Below are 22,055 nucleotides of genomic sequence, written 5' to 3'. Positions count from 1 at the left end.
AAGAAGAACTCGTTACGTACACTGTAACCTCACGCAACAATTGTAGAGGTGCTGCAAACAGTGTTCTCTGGGTCCGCACCGTAGCTGTGTGGGAAACACATCTGTGCAGCAGTGAATCGGCACGCAACAATAGAGGAAGCGGTGTTGTTTGTGGGTCCACCCCATGGCTATACAGGTATAAGTAGGATCTCACGCAGCTAGAATTTGAATTGAGTTCCGGAGTAGGCAGTAGCAGCGGATAATTGAGAGAGCCGTCAAAGGAAGGTAATTGAGAATAGTAGCAAAAAACAATCAGGCTTGTCAAAGAAGCCTTTATGTGCGATTTGAAGGTACAGTGAGACTGCTATGAATCCGTTGCCACGAAACGACTAATTGAGAGCGTAATTGACCGAGGACATTAGTGTGTGTAGCAGTGAACTATAAAGTGTGCGAATAGAGATACAGCTGTAATTGCCTGTAGTTCAGAATGATGTGTATGAGGTGTCAATAAGTCCAATTAGCCAATCTAAACTAACCTATAAGTAAAGCAGCCACCTAGCACGTGATAATATTACACCGGAGCGTCAAAATATTGCATTATATTTATTACTTTGTTCCCCAAATGCAATCCACATATGTAGGTAATATACTCGTAGGTTAAGAATTAAAAAACCTTTCGGCCTTGCGGCCATCATCAGTTGTTCTACATGCACATCTAACTTGCCTGCTCTTTTCCCTACATTGGTCTTCTTTATATATGGATGTATTGTAGAGTGTATGGTTACTGAAGACGCCGTTCGGATTGGTAATTGGTTTTATTAACCACTTTAATACACACTCTAGGAACACACACAGCGACATCGGTCGTACGGAAAAGTGTCATACGATTTTTTTGCAGTACGACCTCCTTTTCACACTAGAGCGACCAAATACATTTCTTTACTCTCCGACTGTCATCACGTACGAAAGCTAAGACTACACTTTATATTCTACTACTTGATGAGACCTGAACCGTACGGACGTCCTAGGACCGATGTCGCTGTGTGTGTTCCTAGACTAATGCAGCGCTATCTCTGATTTACATACACTTCAGTTCACCGTTGTGTACGCACTAAGATTCTTTGTCTTCCACTAGTCGTTTCCTAGCAACGGGTCTCCACGCAGGAACGGTAACTTCAAATCTCTCAAAATATTTCACATAATTAAGGTAATTAATTAATTTCCCAGTACATAATCTTACCGCCCTTCCTGCTTACTCTTCGCTCCTCCTCCTCCTTCTTCTTCTTCACACGCTAGGTCGCCTCTAGTAGGTTCTTCTTTCTTGTTGCTAAATATCTCAGGGTTAATTTTAAAAGAAGGGGGTTTTGTTGATTTGGTAGAGCTAAGTACTTCTTATCTCAGAGCCTTGAACGGGCCACAACTCAGAAAGGAATAAATTAACACCACAAATCACAAGCACATCTCAAGTTTGGACGAATTATATTGAACACTTGTTTAATCACTTTTGATACAGTTTCAATGTTAGTAACCTTTATGTCTAACTGCTTTGGAGCCCGACGTATAACTTTTTGCGGTTGATTCTAACGACTCCAGGTTTCCGAATTTACATCTGTTTCTATCACCTACCGGTTTCCGAATTTACGTCTGATTCCTTCTACTCCCGGTTTCAGAATTTACGTCTGTTTCTTTCACCTCCCGTTTGCAGAATTTACGTCTGATTCTTTCACATCCCGGCAGAAATTACATCTGATTCTTTCACCTCCCGTTTGCAGAATTTACGTCTGATTCTTTCACCTCCCGTTTGCAGAATTTACGTCTGATTCTTTCACCTCCCGTTTGCAGAATGATGCTAAGACATTATGCTTCCTCAAACATTCAATTCCTGCTTTCTCCAGCGTCACTGCCCTGTCACCCCTTAAATTTTAGTGATTGGCTAATTTTGAAAAATAGGAGTATCTTAATTAGATATTCCTCCACTCCGCTTAAAGCTTACAAGCGTTTAAGGATTTTTGACTCCAACGTATTTCTGTCAGAAAGTGACAAATGCTTACGCGTCGCTTGGGCCCTAAAAACTTCACTCTTTTTAAGTTATGGCATGTAAAAACTGCCAAGTATTGAATTTACAAAAGATTTCTTTACCCTATTCTTTAACGCAGCTTTCCACTAATAAACCTTTGAAGGGTGTCTTCCTGTCGCTTGTTGTAAGCTTGAGAAATCGCTTTCTCTTACATACAAGAATTGACCATGTTTCACTACCCTTGTTCACTGCATTTCATTTTGAACAATTAAGCTTTCAAATTTATAAAGTTGATTACATAAATAAGTTGCGTAGCAGTGGAACGGTTACAATAATAAAGAACTTAGGAGACTGGAGGCAAAGCTCCATCATTCTTGACCTCAGTACTAGATTGAGTTGAGTAGTCAGTTTCCCACCCCAACAGCTTTACCCTAGGGCGAAAGAGCCAAAGGCGAAAATTGGATAAGGGGTTGGGTGGTCCCCAGCGCAGGTCTCGAAATTGTGGTCTAAAAAGAAGGGGCAACGAATAAAGAGCGGAGAGAAAAGTCTGAACACTACAAATTGTTTTTTTCGCCGTTCAAGACAGAAAAGAAGATGTTAGTTACACCTACTAACGACAGGCCTCTCTCTAACAACACAACAAGACTAAGGAAGATGTGACGTAGCAAGAAATATGTTTTCCTTCTGTTAATTCAAATATAGCGTGGTCCTTCCTTATTAAGAGATTCAAGTCGTCGTTATTACTTGAAAGAGTCGTTGGCCTAATTCTTTTCTTTCAGTTACTACATATACTTTTATATTAAAAGTGATGACTCATATTGACCCTGAGGCCCTTCGCAGAAGGACTTAGGAACTCTTCCACTCTCTCACTTTTGTCAATTTCTTACCCTTCGTTCGACGAGGCCTTACTGTAAGCCACTACGCTTCCAAGAAATCAATTTATTTTTCCAGACATCGTGCCAAGTGAAGATACAAAGACGAGATATATTCTAGGGTGAGGATGGAACTGTAGACAATGAAAAGGTGAGCAAAGACAGGAAACACGATAAAAGGAAAGCACCAAAATTGACACGAACGAGTCCTAGCTGTTCTGCTGCCCAACATTATTATCGCTTTGAAACGTAGATATCATAGATCAAGTGTCCGCTACTGTTCTCACTTCTTAACAGAAGAAAAGCTGAAACGTACATAATGTATATGAGGGCTTTCTTATAGGAACAGCCGAAATTTTGAAATTCTGTTGCAGTTAAATTTCATTTGTAGGATTTCTTCCGATGTCTATAGGCACATAAACAAAACTTAGTTCATTTCTTTATTTAATAAACAATTAATAGAATGCGTTCCTTAGTGAATAATATTAGGATGATAAAAAATGCATGAGACGTGTTGAAAACGTAGCCCGTAAGAAGTGAAAATATATTTAAGCAATATTGTAAACGGAAAACTGAAAGAGAGGAAAATACTTCGTATACGAGGTATTTACGATAGGATAAATTAAAGTGGCTTTATACTGAGGGCTCTTGTGAAAACGGCAATGAAGCTTCGGTTCCATAATTATCACGTTAGTGACTAATATAGTAGTGATTGATTGTGGCCCAATTGAAGATACTATCCGGAAACTTTCCTAGAAGCACTAAGCAGATTCATTAGCTGGGTGACTGTGCACTTCATGAGAGTGACTGGGTTCCTTTGAGAAAATTCATAGTCTTCAATAGCGACGAAACGGAGCCCGTAGCTTCCCATTAAGGCTCGAAATATCTCCTGCTGTCGCTTTCTAAATTCATTTGAAACATCCGTTCATTTTGTTATTCTGCGTGACCTAAAAACCATTGCATACTGACATGGTCCGGAATTTGTACTTATCAGTTGTTTTGCTTAATTACTCAATACAAAGCCCTCTGCTTCTGCTTTTCTTTCGCTTGGCTTACTCTCCGGCCCTAATGATGGAGGTGATATGTTTCTTCGAAACGTCGGGATGTCTCCGCAATACGTGGCATTACAAACGAGAAGATCGCATTCTTCTTGATCACTGCCATGTTTACCTCAAAAGCTACCAACTGGCTAACTCTTGCTACTCTGTCGTTATTTAGAAGCGAGATAGTTACGGATAGGAACGACAGGTGGGGGTTCAGTCGACATTGCAGTTTCCAGAGTTGCCGAAGAAATTCCCATTGCTGCAAGTTTGCATAATACGGAAATTGATGTTTAATGCCCAAGAATGAATGAGTGAAGAAATTATCTGTGGTAACTGTGGTTAGAACTATTATACTTCAACGTCATATTGTGTGTAAAATTTGTTTATTTTGTTCCGCCACCACAATAAGAAACAGTGATACGCCACACATTCATAATTTCTTACAACTTGTTTCTGCTCTTTGAACTATCATCAGATATTTGACATGTTTACATATATCTGTATTACTCTGCTAGTATGTATTCATAAATTGGCTAGAGCTTACATACTGAAATTCTGTATTTTTGGTAATACATAATGCCGTTACATATAAAAAGTATGTTCAACTTTAAGATTAAATATTAATGGTTAAAATGTTAAATGAATAAAATTAAGTATTTATAAAAGATTTCTGTTTTTTCTTAATTTAGTTGCTCTTCTACCGGTCTCCGTCCTTGTCTTGTTCTGATATAGTTTATGTTTGTTGATGGTGAGCAGGTGAGTCAGCTTTCTTCCCGCTTGTGTTCCTTGTGTTTAGCATGTATGTGTGGTTGTGAGGCAGACTGTCGTGACGAAACAAAATAAACGGTAATTACAGCCAGAAACTATTTATTTCAACGTTTCTGACATCTGTTTTCAGATAATTGTGCGGCATCTTACAAGAAAATGTTACAAAATATGTATTAAAAGTGTGATATATATGGTCATAATGCCTATTTAATAGCCATTAGTAAAGATTTTAAAGAGTCTATCACTGATTAATTGATATCTCACGACCAAACCACTTCTGTATGGACTGTATTTTGGTGAAGTTGTGACTGAAAGAGATATATAGCTATTGTTTTATGGTGAACTAAACAAAAACAATTGTGGTGCTATGTTGATAGTTGAAGGAAGAAAGACTTCAGGCATGTCTGACTAATTCTGCTTCCTATATGCTACCTTCGTCTTAACAATTCTTAAGCTTCATACTCATTGTTATTTTATTAATTTTAGTCTCTTCGTGTTTATGTAGTTGTTTCCAGAACTTTTCAGTTTGGTCGTGCACATGAGTGAAATCATAATTTCGGTGTCCCTCAAGGCTATAAGGCATAATAATAGATCACAATGAAACAAACATAATGTTACTAATGTACTACTGGTGTTGATAATTACCAGCTATTTCCTGTTGAATTTTAAAGGGGCTGCTTGCTAGTCATCTTGCAATCTCTTTAGACGCTACATAAGATGGAAGGCTGACATAGCGTCTTCGAATGACGTATGAAATATGATAGCAAGTATAGCTACAGTTGCGTGGTTGTGATGAAGTTTCTGACCTTTCTCTGCTGTTACTTCATGTCAGTAGACAGAACAAGCGCATTCGCTGTTTTACTGTCTCCCCGTATCGAGGCCTCTGGAATAATGCGCCTTCCAGTTAGGCGTCAGCCTGGAATATAATGGAGAAACAATGTACCATGTTGCAGTGCTCCCACCCTCCCGTACAGACTGAAGCTGAATGAGCACTGGGGGTGGCCAGCCGCTTGTAGTGAATTCGGCACTTCATATTTTACTGTTCTAGGATATTGTTTTTTTGCTCAAACTTAGGAAAAAGTAAAACGTACTACGTACCTCTTACCCACGATTCCACTGGTTATGCTGGCTAAACCATTACTATATCTTTCTTGCACTGACATGAACAAATATTAAATCTAACAGAGAACAAATTTCGTAGAGAAACAAACGTGAAAATCCGGACTGAGTTTTAACCTTACAAACCCTTGGTTATATGCAGATCTTTCGAACTTGGATGGCCACGAAAGTTCAAAATATCCTTCCGGTCTGCAGATGCGGTCTTTTGTTCAGTATTTTAGCTATGAAGAATTTAATGGTCTTCCTTGCGGTTTGTGTTGCTGCTCTGCCGGCATGCAGACAACACAGAGTGGAGTGGTGGGATGGTACAACTGCTTTGTATTGGAAAGGATTTCGAAGGAAGACGCCTTAGCTTTGTTTAGGTACTCTTCCTGCATTTTAGTGCAGGGACTGAGGAAAATCTCAAAAATCTCAATCAAAATTACCGATGTCGCGGCCAAGATTCGAGCCGAGTACTTCCCGAAGACGAGTAAGAACCGTTACAGCTTGAAGCAACTTGTTCTGTAGTTTCATGATGACATTACGAATACATTTATACGACAGCTAGAATAGAAATGCTCCATCAGATATAAATAAAAATATTTTTGTTAGCTTTTATATTTATGGATGATACTTTCCAGTCTCAATTTTCTCGCCAACTGCATATCTGAATTGCTGACTTCTTTCTCTTTCAACTATACGTGTAGACAAACATATTCCGCCCATGAAACGGGTCTCTATCTGCTTCAAGTCCACGTACCAGTCATGACCTCTGCAATTAACGCGCAAGATCCCTTCATTTGTTAAAATTCACGTGTCGATCATGCAGATGTGAGCCCAATCAGCATACCGACTGAGCTCTCCCGACTCCTGATAATACCACGTAACCGCTCAGGATCTCAGCCTGCCCACCCCTGCGTCGAACGGCCGGAACCTGTTGCATTGCCCGAGCCTCCATTTATTACGCTAGAATCGATTGTTGCTCTAATGGAACTCCCGTACCCTCAACAGCCTAAGAGACGTGGGATGAAGGCGTATCTGAAATGAGAGAACTTATAATCACGTAATCTTAAATTTTATTGTGAATGAAAAGCATGCCTTCTATATATTAAAATAAGTTGTTGCTGGAAACCTTCGTTCCACGTTGAATTTGCGGTTATCGCAGCGGTGACTATGAAGATCATCTTCTGGGATGTGACACGTAATGCGTTTCGGAGGAGAGTCGATGGACTTACACTGGACTATAAAAATTATTGCTATTAGCCTTCGTTCTTGTTGAATGTGGTTTTCGTAGCGGTGACTATGAAAATGGGGTGTGACATATACTCCATCAGAAGTCCACCGACGTTTCGGAGGAACTTAATTTCACTTTTACTGGACTACACAGCGTTGCGTCCCAGATTATAGCACTCTTAGACTTTTATTCTGCTCTCCGATTTAAACAATATTTTACTGTTCTAGGATGCTAAATGTAGGACGGTACCTGAAAGATCACAATATCCTGTTTCTGGGTTCGCTATTACTGGGCCCCGGGCATCTGAGTTGCCCCCGGAATAATTTATAGATTTTCAGTCTGTGAGCCGATTCTCCCCCCACTCTCGCGGAATATTGAATTGAGATAGCTCATTTGCGGGTGCAAGTAACAGCAAGTGATTCGGTCTAAGGAAGTCTGTGGGATTTGGGGTTGTAGTGACGGTGTAGGTCTCTTCTCGGAAAACAACACCCAACCGCAATTCCTCAGATGCTCTTTGTGTGACAGAGCCTGTCAGCAGCATGTTCTGGAACATGTCTTGATTTGAAAACAAAAAGTTCTCTGTAATCTCATTAATTCAAGTCGCATTTTCTTCATGTCGGCAGATTCTTTTGGTGCCAGATATGAGCTTCTCCTAATGACTAGCCCCCACGAAATGTTAGAAGCTGCTGTTTCATGTAGTGAAGGGGTTGCGATCAGTCGCAGTTCTTAAAATTGCTTCTAGTTCATGTTATCGCTTTCATTGTACTGTATCTTCTTTATATCTGAGTGTGCTTGTTTTTTTCAGTAGTAAGCAATTCTATCTCGTCTTCTAATATATTTATATTTATTTTAAGCAGACGAGAACCGAAATTGTTTTGTTGTGTATTGATCACTTCTGTGTGAAATTTTTGTTACTAAAGAACCGTCCTCAAACTTAAATTCTCATTCGCCTGTTTCCGGTATGCCAGTTATAAATTTAAGTGGAATTTATATCCTAACTCCTCAGTTAGGAAAGATAGAGGGAAGTGACCGTTCTGGAGACCTATATGCAGATAATACGATAATATTAATATGCATGTAACAGAAAAGCGATGGGGTGTTTTGCATTGCAATCAGACGTCTCAGGATGAGCATATGAATTTCTATGAAAGGAGGGGAATATTTTCAGCCGCTGAGTGGTTTATACTTCTCACGATAGCCCCTGCTCCACAGAGGTAGCCATGACGGTAGAAGTTGATGTATTTCTTCACCTGCCGTTAATACAGTTAAAATGAGAAAAGTTCGTACTATGGCCGGGGTTTATTCCCTTTACACACAGAACTGGGCGTAACAATTGCATGCAACTGGATAATAACCACTGTATTTCATTGTCCTGTATTGAATCGCGTTAGTAATTAGCACACAGCCGATAAGTTGAAATTACTGACGGTAAGCAAGTAAGAATAGGAGAACAACGTAGCCTCTAGTGGCATGACATTCATACCTGATGTAATTAAAATCAGCGTTAAAATGTGCATGACCCAAATTAAATTCATTTAGTGGGGGTGGAGTCCAACTTGGTCCACTCGGCACTGCGGCCACTGATTGGCCTATAGTACCCTGCCGCGGGTAGTTATTATGATGGAGAATTTGGTGAAATGACGATTGGCAAGGGAAACCGAAGTACTTGGCGAAAACCCGCCCCAGCACCACTTTGTGCAACACAAATCATTCTTGACCAGACCCCGGGTTGAACCCGGACCACCACGGTGGGAAGCCAGCGACTAACCGCTTGAGCAATGGCGCGACCTACAATAGCTTATTACACCCTATTATATACGAGCTTTTTCTTCCATGTAAAGAGTCCTGAGTTTGACTTTGTCCAATTGTTGCCTTAATTCCATTCTATTTTTCTCTCTTCTTGGTTTGCTTTTTGTTTTAATTGCCGTGCTTTGAAAACGATGATTCTTCCATCCTGTAGCTTATATTTCATATCCCTTTTAGCACTTCATTGTTTGCTACTGTTCCAGCTGTTTGAAATGAGAGAACTGTTATTCTGACTGCATTTCTCGCAACAATTCTGATTTTATCACTACAGATATACGGTTACAACACTTTAAAGTAGATAATGATCTTTTTCTTTCGCATGCTGTCTCATACCTTCTTCATATCATCATTCTGACATTCGATGCATTATAATCTGTTTGTCTACAATTAAAAATATTTCTGTGACATGATCCAAGAATCGATCATCTAATCTTCCGAACTTGTCATTCTTCGAATGTACCCACAGCACAGCGGTTCGTAAACACGTTAATCAGTTTCCAGTTGGCAGGAATCTGTTTAGTGACACGTCTTTTTGAGGTCACGTCGAATTTATCATTGGCATGAGCAACAGATTAGCGAGGTTCACGTCACAACCACCTGTGTTTTCAATCTGCCTGCTCGTGCGGAAACAAGATTTTATTCATGAGGCTTTTGTTCAGATATTCGAATCGCCCAGCATTGTGACTACAACTATTGCAATTGCAGACAAAAGCTGCTGCTCCTTCTACCGTATTGGCTCCATATGTGCAGCAAAGATTGCGGATAGGAAACTCGTTGTATCAGAACTCGGTTTTATTAAAGCTGCTGGTATACGAGTATATACAGTACCCAGCCTCCAACGCAGATTTGTTGAAATGAATGCTCATAGAATATGTATTTACCGAACGCTGATAACTGGATTATGTGCGGTCTGTCAAACACGCCGTAGCAGTTAGTGTAGCGTGTAGACCCGTTACTGGGTAAAGATGGCGAAACAAACAACAAAATATCCTCTGCTATACAAATATTTTAATAAGCAACTGTTCACTGCCATTAGTGTGTAACGCCTTCGCAGACAAACATGTTCCCACGGAAACGATTGGAATACAACAATAAACGGTGTGTCCTATACGGTCCTTGTTGAAATGTTGTAAGGAGATGAAGCAACAGTTCAGAGTTGTAAAAGGAGTCTGCGGAAAGAACACTTAAGTGGTGCAGTTGAGAAACAGCATGCAACGAAGTGAACTCGGAAGATGAAGAATCTCCACTGTTAGAAACCGTTACCATAGCTGACTGAAAAGTCTTAGCATACGAGTATGCTGTAGTAGTTTGTAAAGTGTGGAGATCGGCGATGTAACTATAAGTGTAGTTACAAATAATGTGTTAAAGTGATCAGTGAATGCAATCTCCAATCCAAACGGCCTCCACAGTCACTCATATGCTATGCAGTTAGCGATAGTATTATAGCTACCTGTAGTTACTATCTATCAGTGGTAACCAAACAGTCACTCCCACACGTGACAGTATTTCACTTTAAATACTAACTTTATGTCCATATTTTAGTTTAATAATTAACTTCGCGAATATATAATGTTTGTTCATAAATAAGTTATTGTTACAGAAAATTTACGACGTAATTGCTGATTATTTATACTTTCCACAGCTGCGTTCCCACAGTAATCTTAACCGTATATAATATTAAGTTCGTCCAACACGGATTCAGCGGACGCACGGTTTTCGAAGGAGAAATCTGCCGATCTGCACAAGGATTTTTTATAACAGCTTAGGCTCTGCAATGTCTTATCTTCTTTCATGTTCGGACAGCTCCCTGCATTTCGTGCTAGTAAATTTAACGGTTCCGATGCCAGGTCCTTGTTTAGATATATTATTTTCATTATAGCACTAACTGACTACATTGTGAGACACTCTCAGCGTCCTTCGTGTTGCGGTCCTCTGGAATGCGACACAGTGTGCTTCTGCGGTCGAATGTCGATGTTTCGGAAGGCCATGCTCCCTCCATCTCTAAGGTTAAATTTTCGGCCGAAAATACAGCCTGCACGTTCCTCCGAATCGTTCGTATTCGCCTACAAGAGTCCAGGTTGTCACAATACGGAAGATCGCAATGCGAACTGCGATAGCCGTAAAAACCGTACAAGACTAGCTCCGAGGAAGGAACGTAGGTTTGTTCTAACAAGGGTGTCCGATACTTACGATTGGATTAAAAGAGGACAAATTTGTCCCTGTGCTTAACTTAATTAAACACTGTGCCATGAAATTGTATTGCGAAGTAGTGTAACCGCTCACTTCTTTGGGCCCTTTACGTTGAGCGCCACGCTGTTGCCGTCCTCCCTTTACCCTACGTTTGTGCTCCACTTATCACCGTACTCCCTCTTCTCGTGGATGTCGAGAAGTTAGGTGGGGAGGGAGGAGAATTGTGATTGTTGGAGCTGGTACGCGAGAGCAGGTAAAGACGGGAGTATCTGGGTTCTGTTCAGTAACTTGTAGAGCTGAGTTCCTATCCCGGGTCTTATACGGGTCTGGCTCGGGCAGGGTAGGAAGAACCTTTCACTACAATCACACACCTTTTCTACCGTTGCACTTAGTGGTCATTTAATTCCCCCCAGCTTACGGAATACAACTCAATTTATTAGTACACTTAATTTGAACTTTTCTTATAATACTTTACGGAAGGGCCGTAGTTGTAAATTTTGTGTCCGACTTTGCCGAAAGTTGTATCAAGACTCCTCGAGGTGGAATCCTTCTCTCTGAATCCTGAGGTCCACGAACCCCAGACTCCAAGAGAAATCCACTCCTCCACTTCTGCCACTGGTTGAGTTTTCAAACTAGGAGGTTCCCTAAATTTTGAATTCCCAATCATGTTGCTTTGCTATGTGATTTTGGCAGATGCTGACCTGACGCTAAGGTTGACAGCCTCTTGATGCATTACGACCATGGGATGAGGCTCCGGCCGTCCCACTTCTAAGTTATAGCTGTCCCAAGCCGTCAGCTCTCAAATTCCCAAAGACTTTCCGACTTTGCTGAAACTGCCAGAATTCCAGGAAAGTACCAGATGTTACTTCCTGCCCACATAGTAAAACTTGAAATATGTCCCTTCTGCGTGTAAGAGCTGGCTATCTGTCGGATCTCTTTGTTTGTAATTTTGTAATCTTAACTTAATACAGATTTAATTAATGCACAATATTTCACCCATCATAATGAACGGTTACAGTAGATGTATAGATCCGCATTTTCTTGACCTAGAAACTATTTGGAGGTGAGTGGTCAGCTTCACATCGCTTTACTCCCGGGGAAGGTGTCCCCCGTACCCACTGGATATGAGTCTCGGAGGGCCCCAGAGCCGGTCTGGACGACGTGAAGGAACCTTTTGTCCCTCCTACTTACAATGGGGTTAAGCAGAGAAATATTGACGTCCACTGCAGTTAAATTCAGAACGATTCATAGTCTCGATTCCTTTCCAAAAATATAAAATGTGTTAGATATAAAAATATATTGTGCTTCTGGCTGTACATATATGCTGAATTGGTTTCTGCCCCCTGTGAGAGAAGGAAACCAATAAAAGGAGTTTGAGGAGAACGTTTGGACCTAAGAGATGAGATGGACGAGGAACCTCACAGCCTTCATTTTGTATTTCTAGGACGATCAAGTCATGAATGTTGATATGGGTGGAGCCTGCATTTACGAGATCTGCAGTGGTACAGCGGCAGAGCACGCCGACTGGTCCAATCCGTGGCACATCTCGAGGCTTTCCACTGTCAGTATCTTGACTTTATAGCAATCAATGGTACGATGACTGCGAAGTTATTTGGAAGGAAGTGGCTTTGGCCTAATCGAGGTACTATCTCAGCACTTTCCTGAGAGGGCTGAACGCAACCACAGAAAACCTCAATGAGGATAGTCTGTGTCTAGGCCGAGATTCGAGCGAGCATCTCTCGAATACAAGTCTATAGCGTTAACGCTTTACAAAGAAGCCTCTGACGGAAACAAGTTCATTCTGGAATTTATCCCACTTAGAGGTTTCCAAGTTTAATAACTTCAGGCTTCTGAGGGAACTGGCAACATCACAACCAAGATTAGTGGATCCTCTACCCCTCGAGTTAATTCGAGGAGAGACGAGGAGCTCTCACTGCTACTTGTTGCGCTCTACATGCAAGAATATTACATGAAGAGTGGCGTGGAAGAATGACCTTAGTGACATTCGAACGCCCAATCAGGATTTGTGCGACTATATCTGCTGATATTCTTTAATTGATATTTTAGTTATGTCTTTTTTCCAGGCTTTTCAACTCATGAAATTTCTGAAACTGGTACTGTTTCCTTTGTCAGGTGACAGTAAGAAGTGTGAGGAACACTGCTCTTCTGGGCTCGATGGGCAGCTAATCTCAGACCAGCGGGCATGGATAGTTTTCCATACGCCGTGGCACGGAAAACATTATTGTGATGGACAATGTCCGAAATATCAGTCAAAAAGAGAGGGCCAGATATATTCAACGGACTGCATGTGGATTAAAATTTTATTATTCGTTCATGTTACTCTTTAAATATGTTCCTTACCAAATTATTCGTATAAGTGTAGAATTTCTCTTTCTCATGCATACTATCACAGGGTATATTGTGCCCTTGCCTTCACAATCTCGTATTAGTACTATAAATAAATCAGAATCGAATTGACCGATGTTCGTAACACATTTGCACACACAGTGAACAGCAAGTTATAATCCGACAGAAGACACAATTACCAAAGCACTGTTTGTATTAATGATGAATGCTTCCACTGACACAAGCCAAAACGGAAATTCCGCAAATGACTACCAAACAGAAATTTTAAGGCTGATTATGTGCCTATTATACATAACATAATTTCCGACATTGCTTTGACAAGACAAGGTTAGAAGCACCTACATGCATCTATCATTGACTGCAGTATATAACAGAGTCACGTAAAGGCAAAACAAAATAAATATGCCCATGTGTTTTACTAGTTACGCACTGCGTCATGAAGACTTCTGTGAGAGAGGATTTTATTCACGACTCAGCCCTAGGTGAGTGGTCAGCTTCAAGCCCCTGCCACATTACCTCCGAGGAAATAGCCCCCCGTACACTTTGGATATGAGTCTGGGTGAGCAAAGAACCGGTCTGGACGACTTAGAAAGAAGAGAAATCTTACTCCTACCTGTACTCGAACTCCGATCCCAAGCCGTGCAACCCGTAACCAGCCGACATAACTGACTGTCCTATCACGGTTCCCTATTATAGTAAAGTAAAAGAAAAGTAAAGCTCTCCTGTAACAGGCCGTGGAGGCGCATAGCGTTGTGAGAAGTTCAGGCTCTCACATTTTCTAGACAATCGGCTTACAGATGGCAGTGAAGTTGTCAGCCTTAAGCGCCGGCCGCCCTTTACCACCAGGAATATTCCTGGTACTCATTTCTGTTAGAAGCTGAGTCGACCACAGGACCATAGTGCGGCTGGAAGGATGAAGTCAATTGAAGAATATCCAATGACCTCATCATGATTCGGTCCCGCGACCTTCCGGATTGTAGCATAGTGCTACAAATTGAAATTTGAAATTTATTGAGAAAGTTGTATACTCAGAAAAAACTTTGATAGTTACTCTTTGTAATGGTGTAACCCATAAATGTGTATAATAAATGCTTTCTGAGATATAATTATTTTATTTTGAATACCTTTCATCCGGACACCTGTATTTGCTAGTGTTTAGAAAATTGTACACAAATTTTCGCAATTCCTACATATATATTTTAAACACTGAGTAGCTCAAAAGTCAGTTGCGTGTTTAGAAAAATGTACATTTAAAATACTCTAGAAACGGTTTTATTACTTGCTGAATTTAGAAGAAAGATTGTATATAAGATCCTCCATTTTGTAACCGCACCATGCAGGAACCTCAACAATGTTGTTCATTTACATTCTTAACTACAATGTACTACCAGTAAACGAACTGTATTACTGTTAACAAAAGATGATAAACAATTGACCCCAGCACCAGCGGGCTCCGAGAACGACATCTGGTCTTTCTGAGGGACAAGCAAGCTTGAGGTCACTGGAAAACGCAGGACCGAGCAGGAAGTATCCCGCTGCGTTTTCTGGGAATATCAATGCTTAACTTCGGCGGTGCGAGGCTTTGAAAATTTGGGACTTGACAGATACGAGTCGCAATAATTTTCGAAGGGGCGTAGTGAGCCATCGTTAGCGTACCTTCATTTATTCGAGAGCTGTCACAAGGACCGTCTTGTACTTAGGCCCAATTAACATGGATCTTGTTAGGGATTGGCGGGATGTAAATGAGAGAAACAACCAAATTTTAGATTCAGCCAATCAACAAAATTTTCAGAAGAGAGGAAACCGGGCGTTCGCGGAACCGTCAGGACTTCTGCCTCTCCGGAGGAGTCAGTCGTCTTAGGGAGTAACAGGAGCAATCTCCCGGACGTTAAATCGGTGTTGGCCGAGTCCGGTGCACAAATTCAAAGTGCTACAACCTTGTAATGTGTAATTCTAGTTCACATCTACAATAAAGAGAAACAGTGTTGGTGAAGTGTGAGTTTAAGTGTTCTCTCTCTCCTTGTGTGAGCAAGGCCCAGAAGTCGCCCTGAGACAGAATCTCGTCCTGCCGTCTGAGCAGTCGAAACCACAAACACCCGCCTATCCACGTCCCCCCTTTTGTTTTCCCCGTTCCAAAGTCGTCGATTTCACCCAAGTCCACTGACACCCACACAAATTCAAATTCAGAGCAATCCCACACCCTACCCTGAACCAGACCGCAACAGGAAGCGGCGGATGAAAGTGGAGACCATCGTAAGGGCACTAAGAGGGCAGTTGTAGGTGGAGACCAACTTGTGGGGCTTGAAGCCTCACTGAGTGGGTCAGTTATAATTTCGATGCACAACTCACAACAATGACAATGTTCTACTAATTCACTGACAGGATAAAATCAGAACATTTATCTTAAAACTAGAGAATTTTTAAAGTAAACTGATTTCTTGGCCTCTCTGTAGATTCTGAGAAAATGATAGAGAAATTCAGTATGGAGAACTCAAGTATTTACATAAAAGTAAAGAATTATATCTAAGTTTATGATAACACCTTTTCTGGAAATTCATCTAATCTCGCTGCCTTAAAAAGAAGTGTTCTCAGGTTTACAGACAGGCTACTTGTTTCAGAGTACCAATATTTGAGAGCTTTTATTTAATAAAGACTTATATTAAACGTGAGATACAAAGTTGGGGGGGAACAAACATTTGCAGAGTGAATTAGCAGTTTCCCTCTGTAAAGTAAAATTGATATTCCAAACCATGGTCAAGCACTGTCATAAATCGCTTTGATGATGAGGACTTTATTCTACGAGTTTGTTATTCATATGACTGGCTTACGTTCAAGTATTCCCCGAGCTCTTTCCGTTTTCTAACCCTTCGTTTATTCCCGGCAAAATTTCCGTTTTCTTCGAAAGAGATATCTATGGAAGAAAGTCGGAGTTCGATGTAGTCCATCTATAGTACATATGTAGAACGAAGCTCTTGAGGTACAAGCTGGAGAGTAATTGTCTTCTTGTTTTTATCGCCGTGTATTTTGGAAAGGGACCAACGTTTCGGAGCAATGTATTGTAGTAGACAAACATTGGTGCCTCACTCCCGTGACTGCTCCACGTTTTAGGACGATTCTCACTTTGCAGGGCTGCTACCTCCCGTCGCTCCAGCCACATTACGCACCTTGTTCTAGAACGTAGGGACTGATTTGGGGGGGCAGTAAATGTACGTGAGGCGGGATCGACTCAGGTGAAGTATCTAGGTCGACAGGCCTGCTTAGGGATTGGTAGAGATGAACTCTAAACTTAGGGGGATCGGACTTTTCTCCAGCAGGACCGGAAGGACTTTGCACGAACAACATTTCAGTTTCATACAAGAATTTACTTATTGTTTACTTTGCGTTCATTGCCAAATCAGACACTTCACTTACTTAATGATCACCTGTTAATTCTGAGTTTCTTGCTCTACCACTCTGATTTCCGTAACTTACTTTTAATAAGTGAACTTAGCAATGTGACCTGTGAAGTAGTTTTGCAGGTGTCTGCACACTTCTGAATTTTGAAAGCGACTCATTTGCTAAATGACCTCTCCGGGGAAGCGAGCTTCTTCGAGCCCAGACTGCCTTCCTGAAACAGGCCTTACTGGTCCAATTTAAAATTTGAGGTGGCACAGGAAATTTAAATTTCCCAATAATATTGACTTGCTGCGTGAAGTCTCAACGGCGCTTTTGTAAAATTCGTGATATGTAATCAGCTTGGCGTGGGCTGTGCACTCCCACTTTGAGTTAAGCTTGCACTTGCTCTCATTTCTCAGATTTCGAAAGGAATGCTGCCGCAGCTCGAACGGCTAAAGTTCTGAGAAGCGTAGTGAATGCAACATCCTGTCCACACAGCACGAATGTGCCTAAACTACTATCTGAATACAAAACTGTGACTAATTGCTTAATCCTTACTTATAAGTTATAGCTTGTACTTAATTGTTCTAATTAACATAATTTACCTTAGTTCTAGTGAACGGTTAAAACATTGCCTCAGCTTTCGGGGTTGAATAGAAAAAACAAGCACGAAACTAACATCGCTGTGCTTGCTGCATATTTCTTATTGTTTTCTTGCTTGACTTTCCTTTAGATCCTGAAGATGGAGAAAATATATTCCTCTGAAGCGTCGGACATTTTCCAGACAACATGGAACTACTAACCAGGAGGCCGCACTCTTCATAGTCACCACTTTCATAACCTTACATCCAATAAGATCTCAATTATCTGATACAAATTTTTCTTAAGGGACTGGGCATTGTGTATACTTGCCATATTACTTGCATTTGTTTCGAAACAAATTCCTAATTCCAAGAAGCAGAGCCATTGGCAGTATAATACAAATAATAAAGATGTGCTCCAAATGTTAATGAAATAAAATTTCGTTGATTTCTTCTCAATAGCTTTACAATGGAAACTACATTAATTCCATGTATTTATACTCCATTTCATAGGGTCCATTTTAATACATGGAAGTAATTACAAATTAAGAATCTACTCGTTACGCTTTTATTAACTTTACCTTACTATCTTAAGGGTTCATGAATTTTCCGTAGTACATTTTCTCCGCGTTCACAGTCGAAGAACGAGATAAACAAAGCCAGTAAGTACTTCTTTTGGCTTATTTTGGACTTCACCCATCGTCAGAATCCTTTCAAGTCAAAGACAGTAAGAATTAAGCGACAAGCAGAGGAAACATTGTTTTCATTCTTGAATCATTTTTCGGCCCTGAATATTGAGGGGATGTATTCCTCCGATACTTTGGGCTTTTCCGGTCTACATTACGTTACAATTCATCTACCGACCTCCTCAACTGAGAACTCGATCATTCAGCTCTTCATTTTGGGCACAAGAAAAATTTTAATAGGTAACATTTCAAATATTTCAGTTTTGCTTACTCCGGAGGCTAAAGATGTTTTAAATTCAGGCCTATCTATTAGAATGGGTCTCTCATTGTTGCCTTCACGTAGGATGTATTGCTTTTATGGGACAATACAACTTCTGATCTAAAATCATTTACAGAAATTATATTCGGTTATGTTAAGAGTAATTTACAAGTCATGATTTCATTTTTTGATATGTAGAGTACAGAGCTGGCTGACTATAGGCCCACCATTCAGTCCGTGTGAACCATCTGCTCAGGTCTCTTTTTGCTTGCTGCAGATGACGAGTTCGGAGAGAAGACGGTCTCAGTTCTGCTTGACGGAGAGGAATCCGAGATGATCTTTATCGACCATCCCAGTGTGGAGATGTCGGTGAGTATTCACTACAGCCATAGTGAACAGAGAAGAGAAGCGAAGAAAATGTGATATGACAGCCACACATTTTCATATACCGGCTAAATGTGAAATGTTCTTGAATTTAAAATTTCCAGGTCATAACAACGTAAGTTTTCTAAAAGTTAGTTATGGCACATTATTGCTAATTAGTTTTCTGAGGCCCAATTCGGGTCCTGTCATATCTGTGAAAGCAGACGATCTAGAAAGAACAGCACGGAAGCACAGGCACGTACTTCAAGTGGGATTTGATCAAGAAATCCAGTGCAATATGCTCCTTAGACTGCGGCCCCTGATATTGTGAAGTAGTAATAATAATTTATTTCACTTCAACTCTTATTTATTTACGTGCAGACTTAGCAGCCCGGATGCCAATTACAAATCAAGCACGACTAAAGAAGGGAAAAATAAGAAAGAAGGCATATTAACAGAAATCGAAGTTATGATTAAGAAGTGAGAAAAGTAAAATAATACAGTGCGTTTACATTGAATACGATTAGTACTGTCACTTGTATCTGTGAAAAACACGCGGGTTTGGAGTGCTAATTGGATTCATCGATAAACTACAAGTTGTAACTACAATTAATTATAACACTTTTGCTGAATTACATAATTTATAATCACTCCACACTAATCTCTTCAGTCTGTCTCCACTAGTCTTCATGAAGCTACGTATAACACAGTAATTATAAAGTCTCCTTACACACACACTGCCAATACCACTGCACTCTAACACACGTAAAGCCTTCGCAGACTGACCTCTTGTGCTCTTCTGCACCCCAAATTCGCATTCGTCCTCTCTTTGCTTGCTTGTTTGCGTGCTTCTGCCGCTGTTATTCCTTTGTAATGCCCTGAACGGAGCTGGCGTCTGAATTCACTTCTCTTATAGGCATTCTGCACAGATACTACGGAAAACACCTACTATTGTAGACGTGTTTACACTTCGGTTGCTTTGAAACGGATTGCATAACACCGTTTACTTTTGCTTGACGTGGAGGACATAAAAAGAACAGCCTCCACTAGTGCTGAGTATCTAGCAATGGACTGTTTATCGAAAATTTGTCTTCGAGGGAACTCCTTTACCAAAACGTTGCCTAGCAATGGACGTACATGTAACTGTACTTCAAAGATTGGGAGAACCATGGCTAATTTAAAATGACAGCAAGGAACAATATAGTTTTTAAACATATAAATATATAATAACATTAATTAATTCTGTATTTATTTATATGCTTACACAAGAACCTGATGGTCAGTTGCAAAATAATCTCCAGGACATGTACAGACAGACAGAGACAAACCAAACCAAGGCGCTTCGACAATAATGAAATTAAAAAGTGCAAATATTCCAGCCATCATGTGGCTAGAAAAGTGTATATAAATTGATATATATGTTGTGCAAAATAAATATTTTAATATAAAGAACCCACCAATGTGAAACATGCTTCAGAAAATCAGTTTCGGCTCCAAATACGTCAACATCTCTTGCCAACAACATCGGCAGCTTAAGTGCATCTAAAAATGGGCAATTTTGCCTGAGGAGCAGACATTGAATAACAATGATGATGATGATGATAAGAATAATAATAATAACAATAATTCAAACCTCTGTTATTTATGTGTCAACAACCGCAGGACCAATTACAGACAGAGCAAAGTGTAGATACAATTAATTACATTATGGACGAACAAAACATGAAATCAAAGACAAATTACAGGCAAGCACTGGAAAGAAGAACACGTAAATACAGAAAAGTAAACAAACAAACAAATTAAGATGAGGAGTGGTAAAAAGAACATGATAACTAAGAACGACATAAAACAGAATAGTAAAAGTATGAAAAAATATTATTAACAATTTTATGTTGATGAGTATAAATATGACCGGCAGAAAGGGCTCTTACTGCAAATATGTAGAGATCTTGGCAGCATAGGCGTCCCCGAGCAGAAGGACAGTGTTTATTAGAGCGTCAAACACCAAACCATGGGAAGCCCCTAAGGTTGCTGGGAGGAACACGAAGGCTAATGTTTTCCAAAAGTGAAGAGCAAGATTTAAACCCACGGTAGACCTGAATAAAAAAATATGCATCAAGGTGATGTCTCCGTTTACGTAAAGATTGTAAACTTAATTTCTCTAAGGCATATGTATAAGTATATGAAATACGAGGGAAGAGACGATAGAAACAGACGGACGCAAACTTCTGCTGGATGCGCTCAAGCTTATTGGCATCAGTCGAGGTGATGGAGTTCCAAACTACTGAGGCATATTCCAACTTGGGCCTGACTAAAGTAAAGTATCGTACATACAGACACTCCAGGGAGGAAAATCTGTAGGTTATGGAGCCAATAAGGCCAAAAACGTTATGCACTCAGAAAACACGTGATCAACATGACTATGAAAATGTAAGGTAGAATCGAAGAAAACACTAACATCCTTAATAGTGCTGGTGCGTGTAATGGTAGCATGACAAAGCTAATACTCGTAACACAGAAAATATTTCCCTGGTGTATGGCATAACAGGTGTTTTAGCAATATTAGGTCTCATGGAGTTAGCAGTGTACAATTACTCACGGAATTAATGTCAGATTGAAGTACGAGGCAATAGTAACAGTAATAATAATAATAATAATTATAATAATAATAATTTATTTGTTTATTTATGTACTGAACGAACTTAACGGCAACGGGGCCAGTTACAGAGTCAGCACAAACGGAATAATAAACACAAGGACAGAACAAAACAACTTATATCACTTGGTGCCATTTAAGGTAAAAGAAAAAGTTCTAAAATAACTATTAATTGACAAACTGCACTAACAGCAGAAGCGCATCTAACAGGAAGACAGTGATGGGAGGAGAAATCTGTCATAGAAAAATTACGAAATCTTGAGCAGAAACACTATACTAACCCTTTCTGACAGTGAGGCAAAATGTTTAACGCCATTATAAATTTTTATTAAAAAGAAAGCATCACAGTAACAAAGTCTCAGATTGTCTGATAATGATGATGATGTAATCGTCTTCTGCGACGTGCTTATTTACTGCGGTTACTGAAGTTCAAGCAATTGGAGGAAGAAGAGGCCAGTGTAAAACTGAGAAGGTGAAGAGATGCGGTGACAATGGTGTACTTTATCAGGGTGTCGCGCGGAATTATCTTCCACAGCTTACAGACTGAGGTCATGATTTCGAATCCTACACTGTGCACGGCTAGTCCTACAGTCTACATTCAGGTCTGTGAAAGTGGAGACTGCTTGGTGAGGAGAGTTCAGTTTAAAGCGCATCAATACATTGTAAACGGTTCGTTATTTTAGAATCGGAAGAGAGAAAACGTCCTGATCCGTAACTAAGAACCTACTACTACTACTACTAATGATGATAATAATAATAAT

General features: G+C 40.2%; 1 protein-coding gene across 1 annotated transcript in view; it reads left to right on the top strand.

Moving 5' to 3' along the window:
* LOC111862171 (ras-related protein Rap1-like) overlaps positions 1-22,055 on the top strand; it is a 248,771-nt gene that overhangs the window by 75,889 nt on the left and 150,827 nt on the right. Inside the window, exon 3 of the mRNA XM_033750580.1 lies at positions 18,553-18,644. Coding sequence (XP_033606471.1) covers positions 18,553-18,644 — 92 coding nt within the window. The remainder of the gene's footprint in view (positions 1-18,552; positions 18,645-22,055) is intronic.

This window comes from Cryptotermes secundus, unplaced genomic scaffold (assembly GCF_002891405.2).
Source record: "Cryptotermes secundus unplaced genomic scaffold, Csec_1.0 scaffold1033, whole genome shotgun sequence".
In the NCBI taxonomy this organism is placed as follows: Eukaryota; Metazoa; Arthropoda; class Insecta; order Blattodea; family Kalotermitidae; genus Cryptotermes; species Cryptotermes secundus.
The sequence above is the reverse complement of the archived record's forward strand: the minus strand, read 5'-3'. Positions and strand labels throughout refer to the sequence as shown.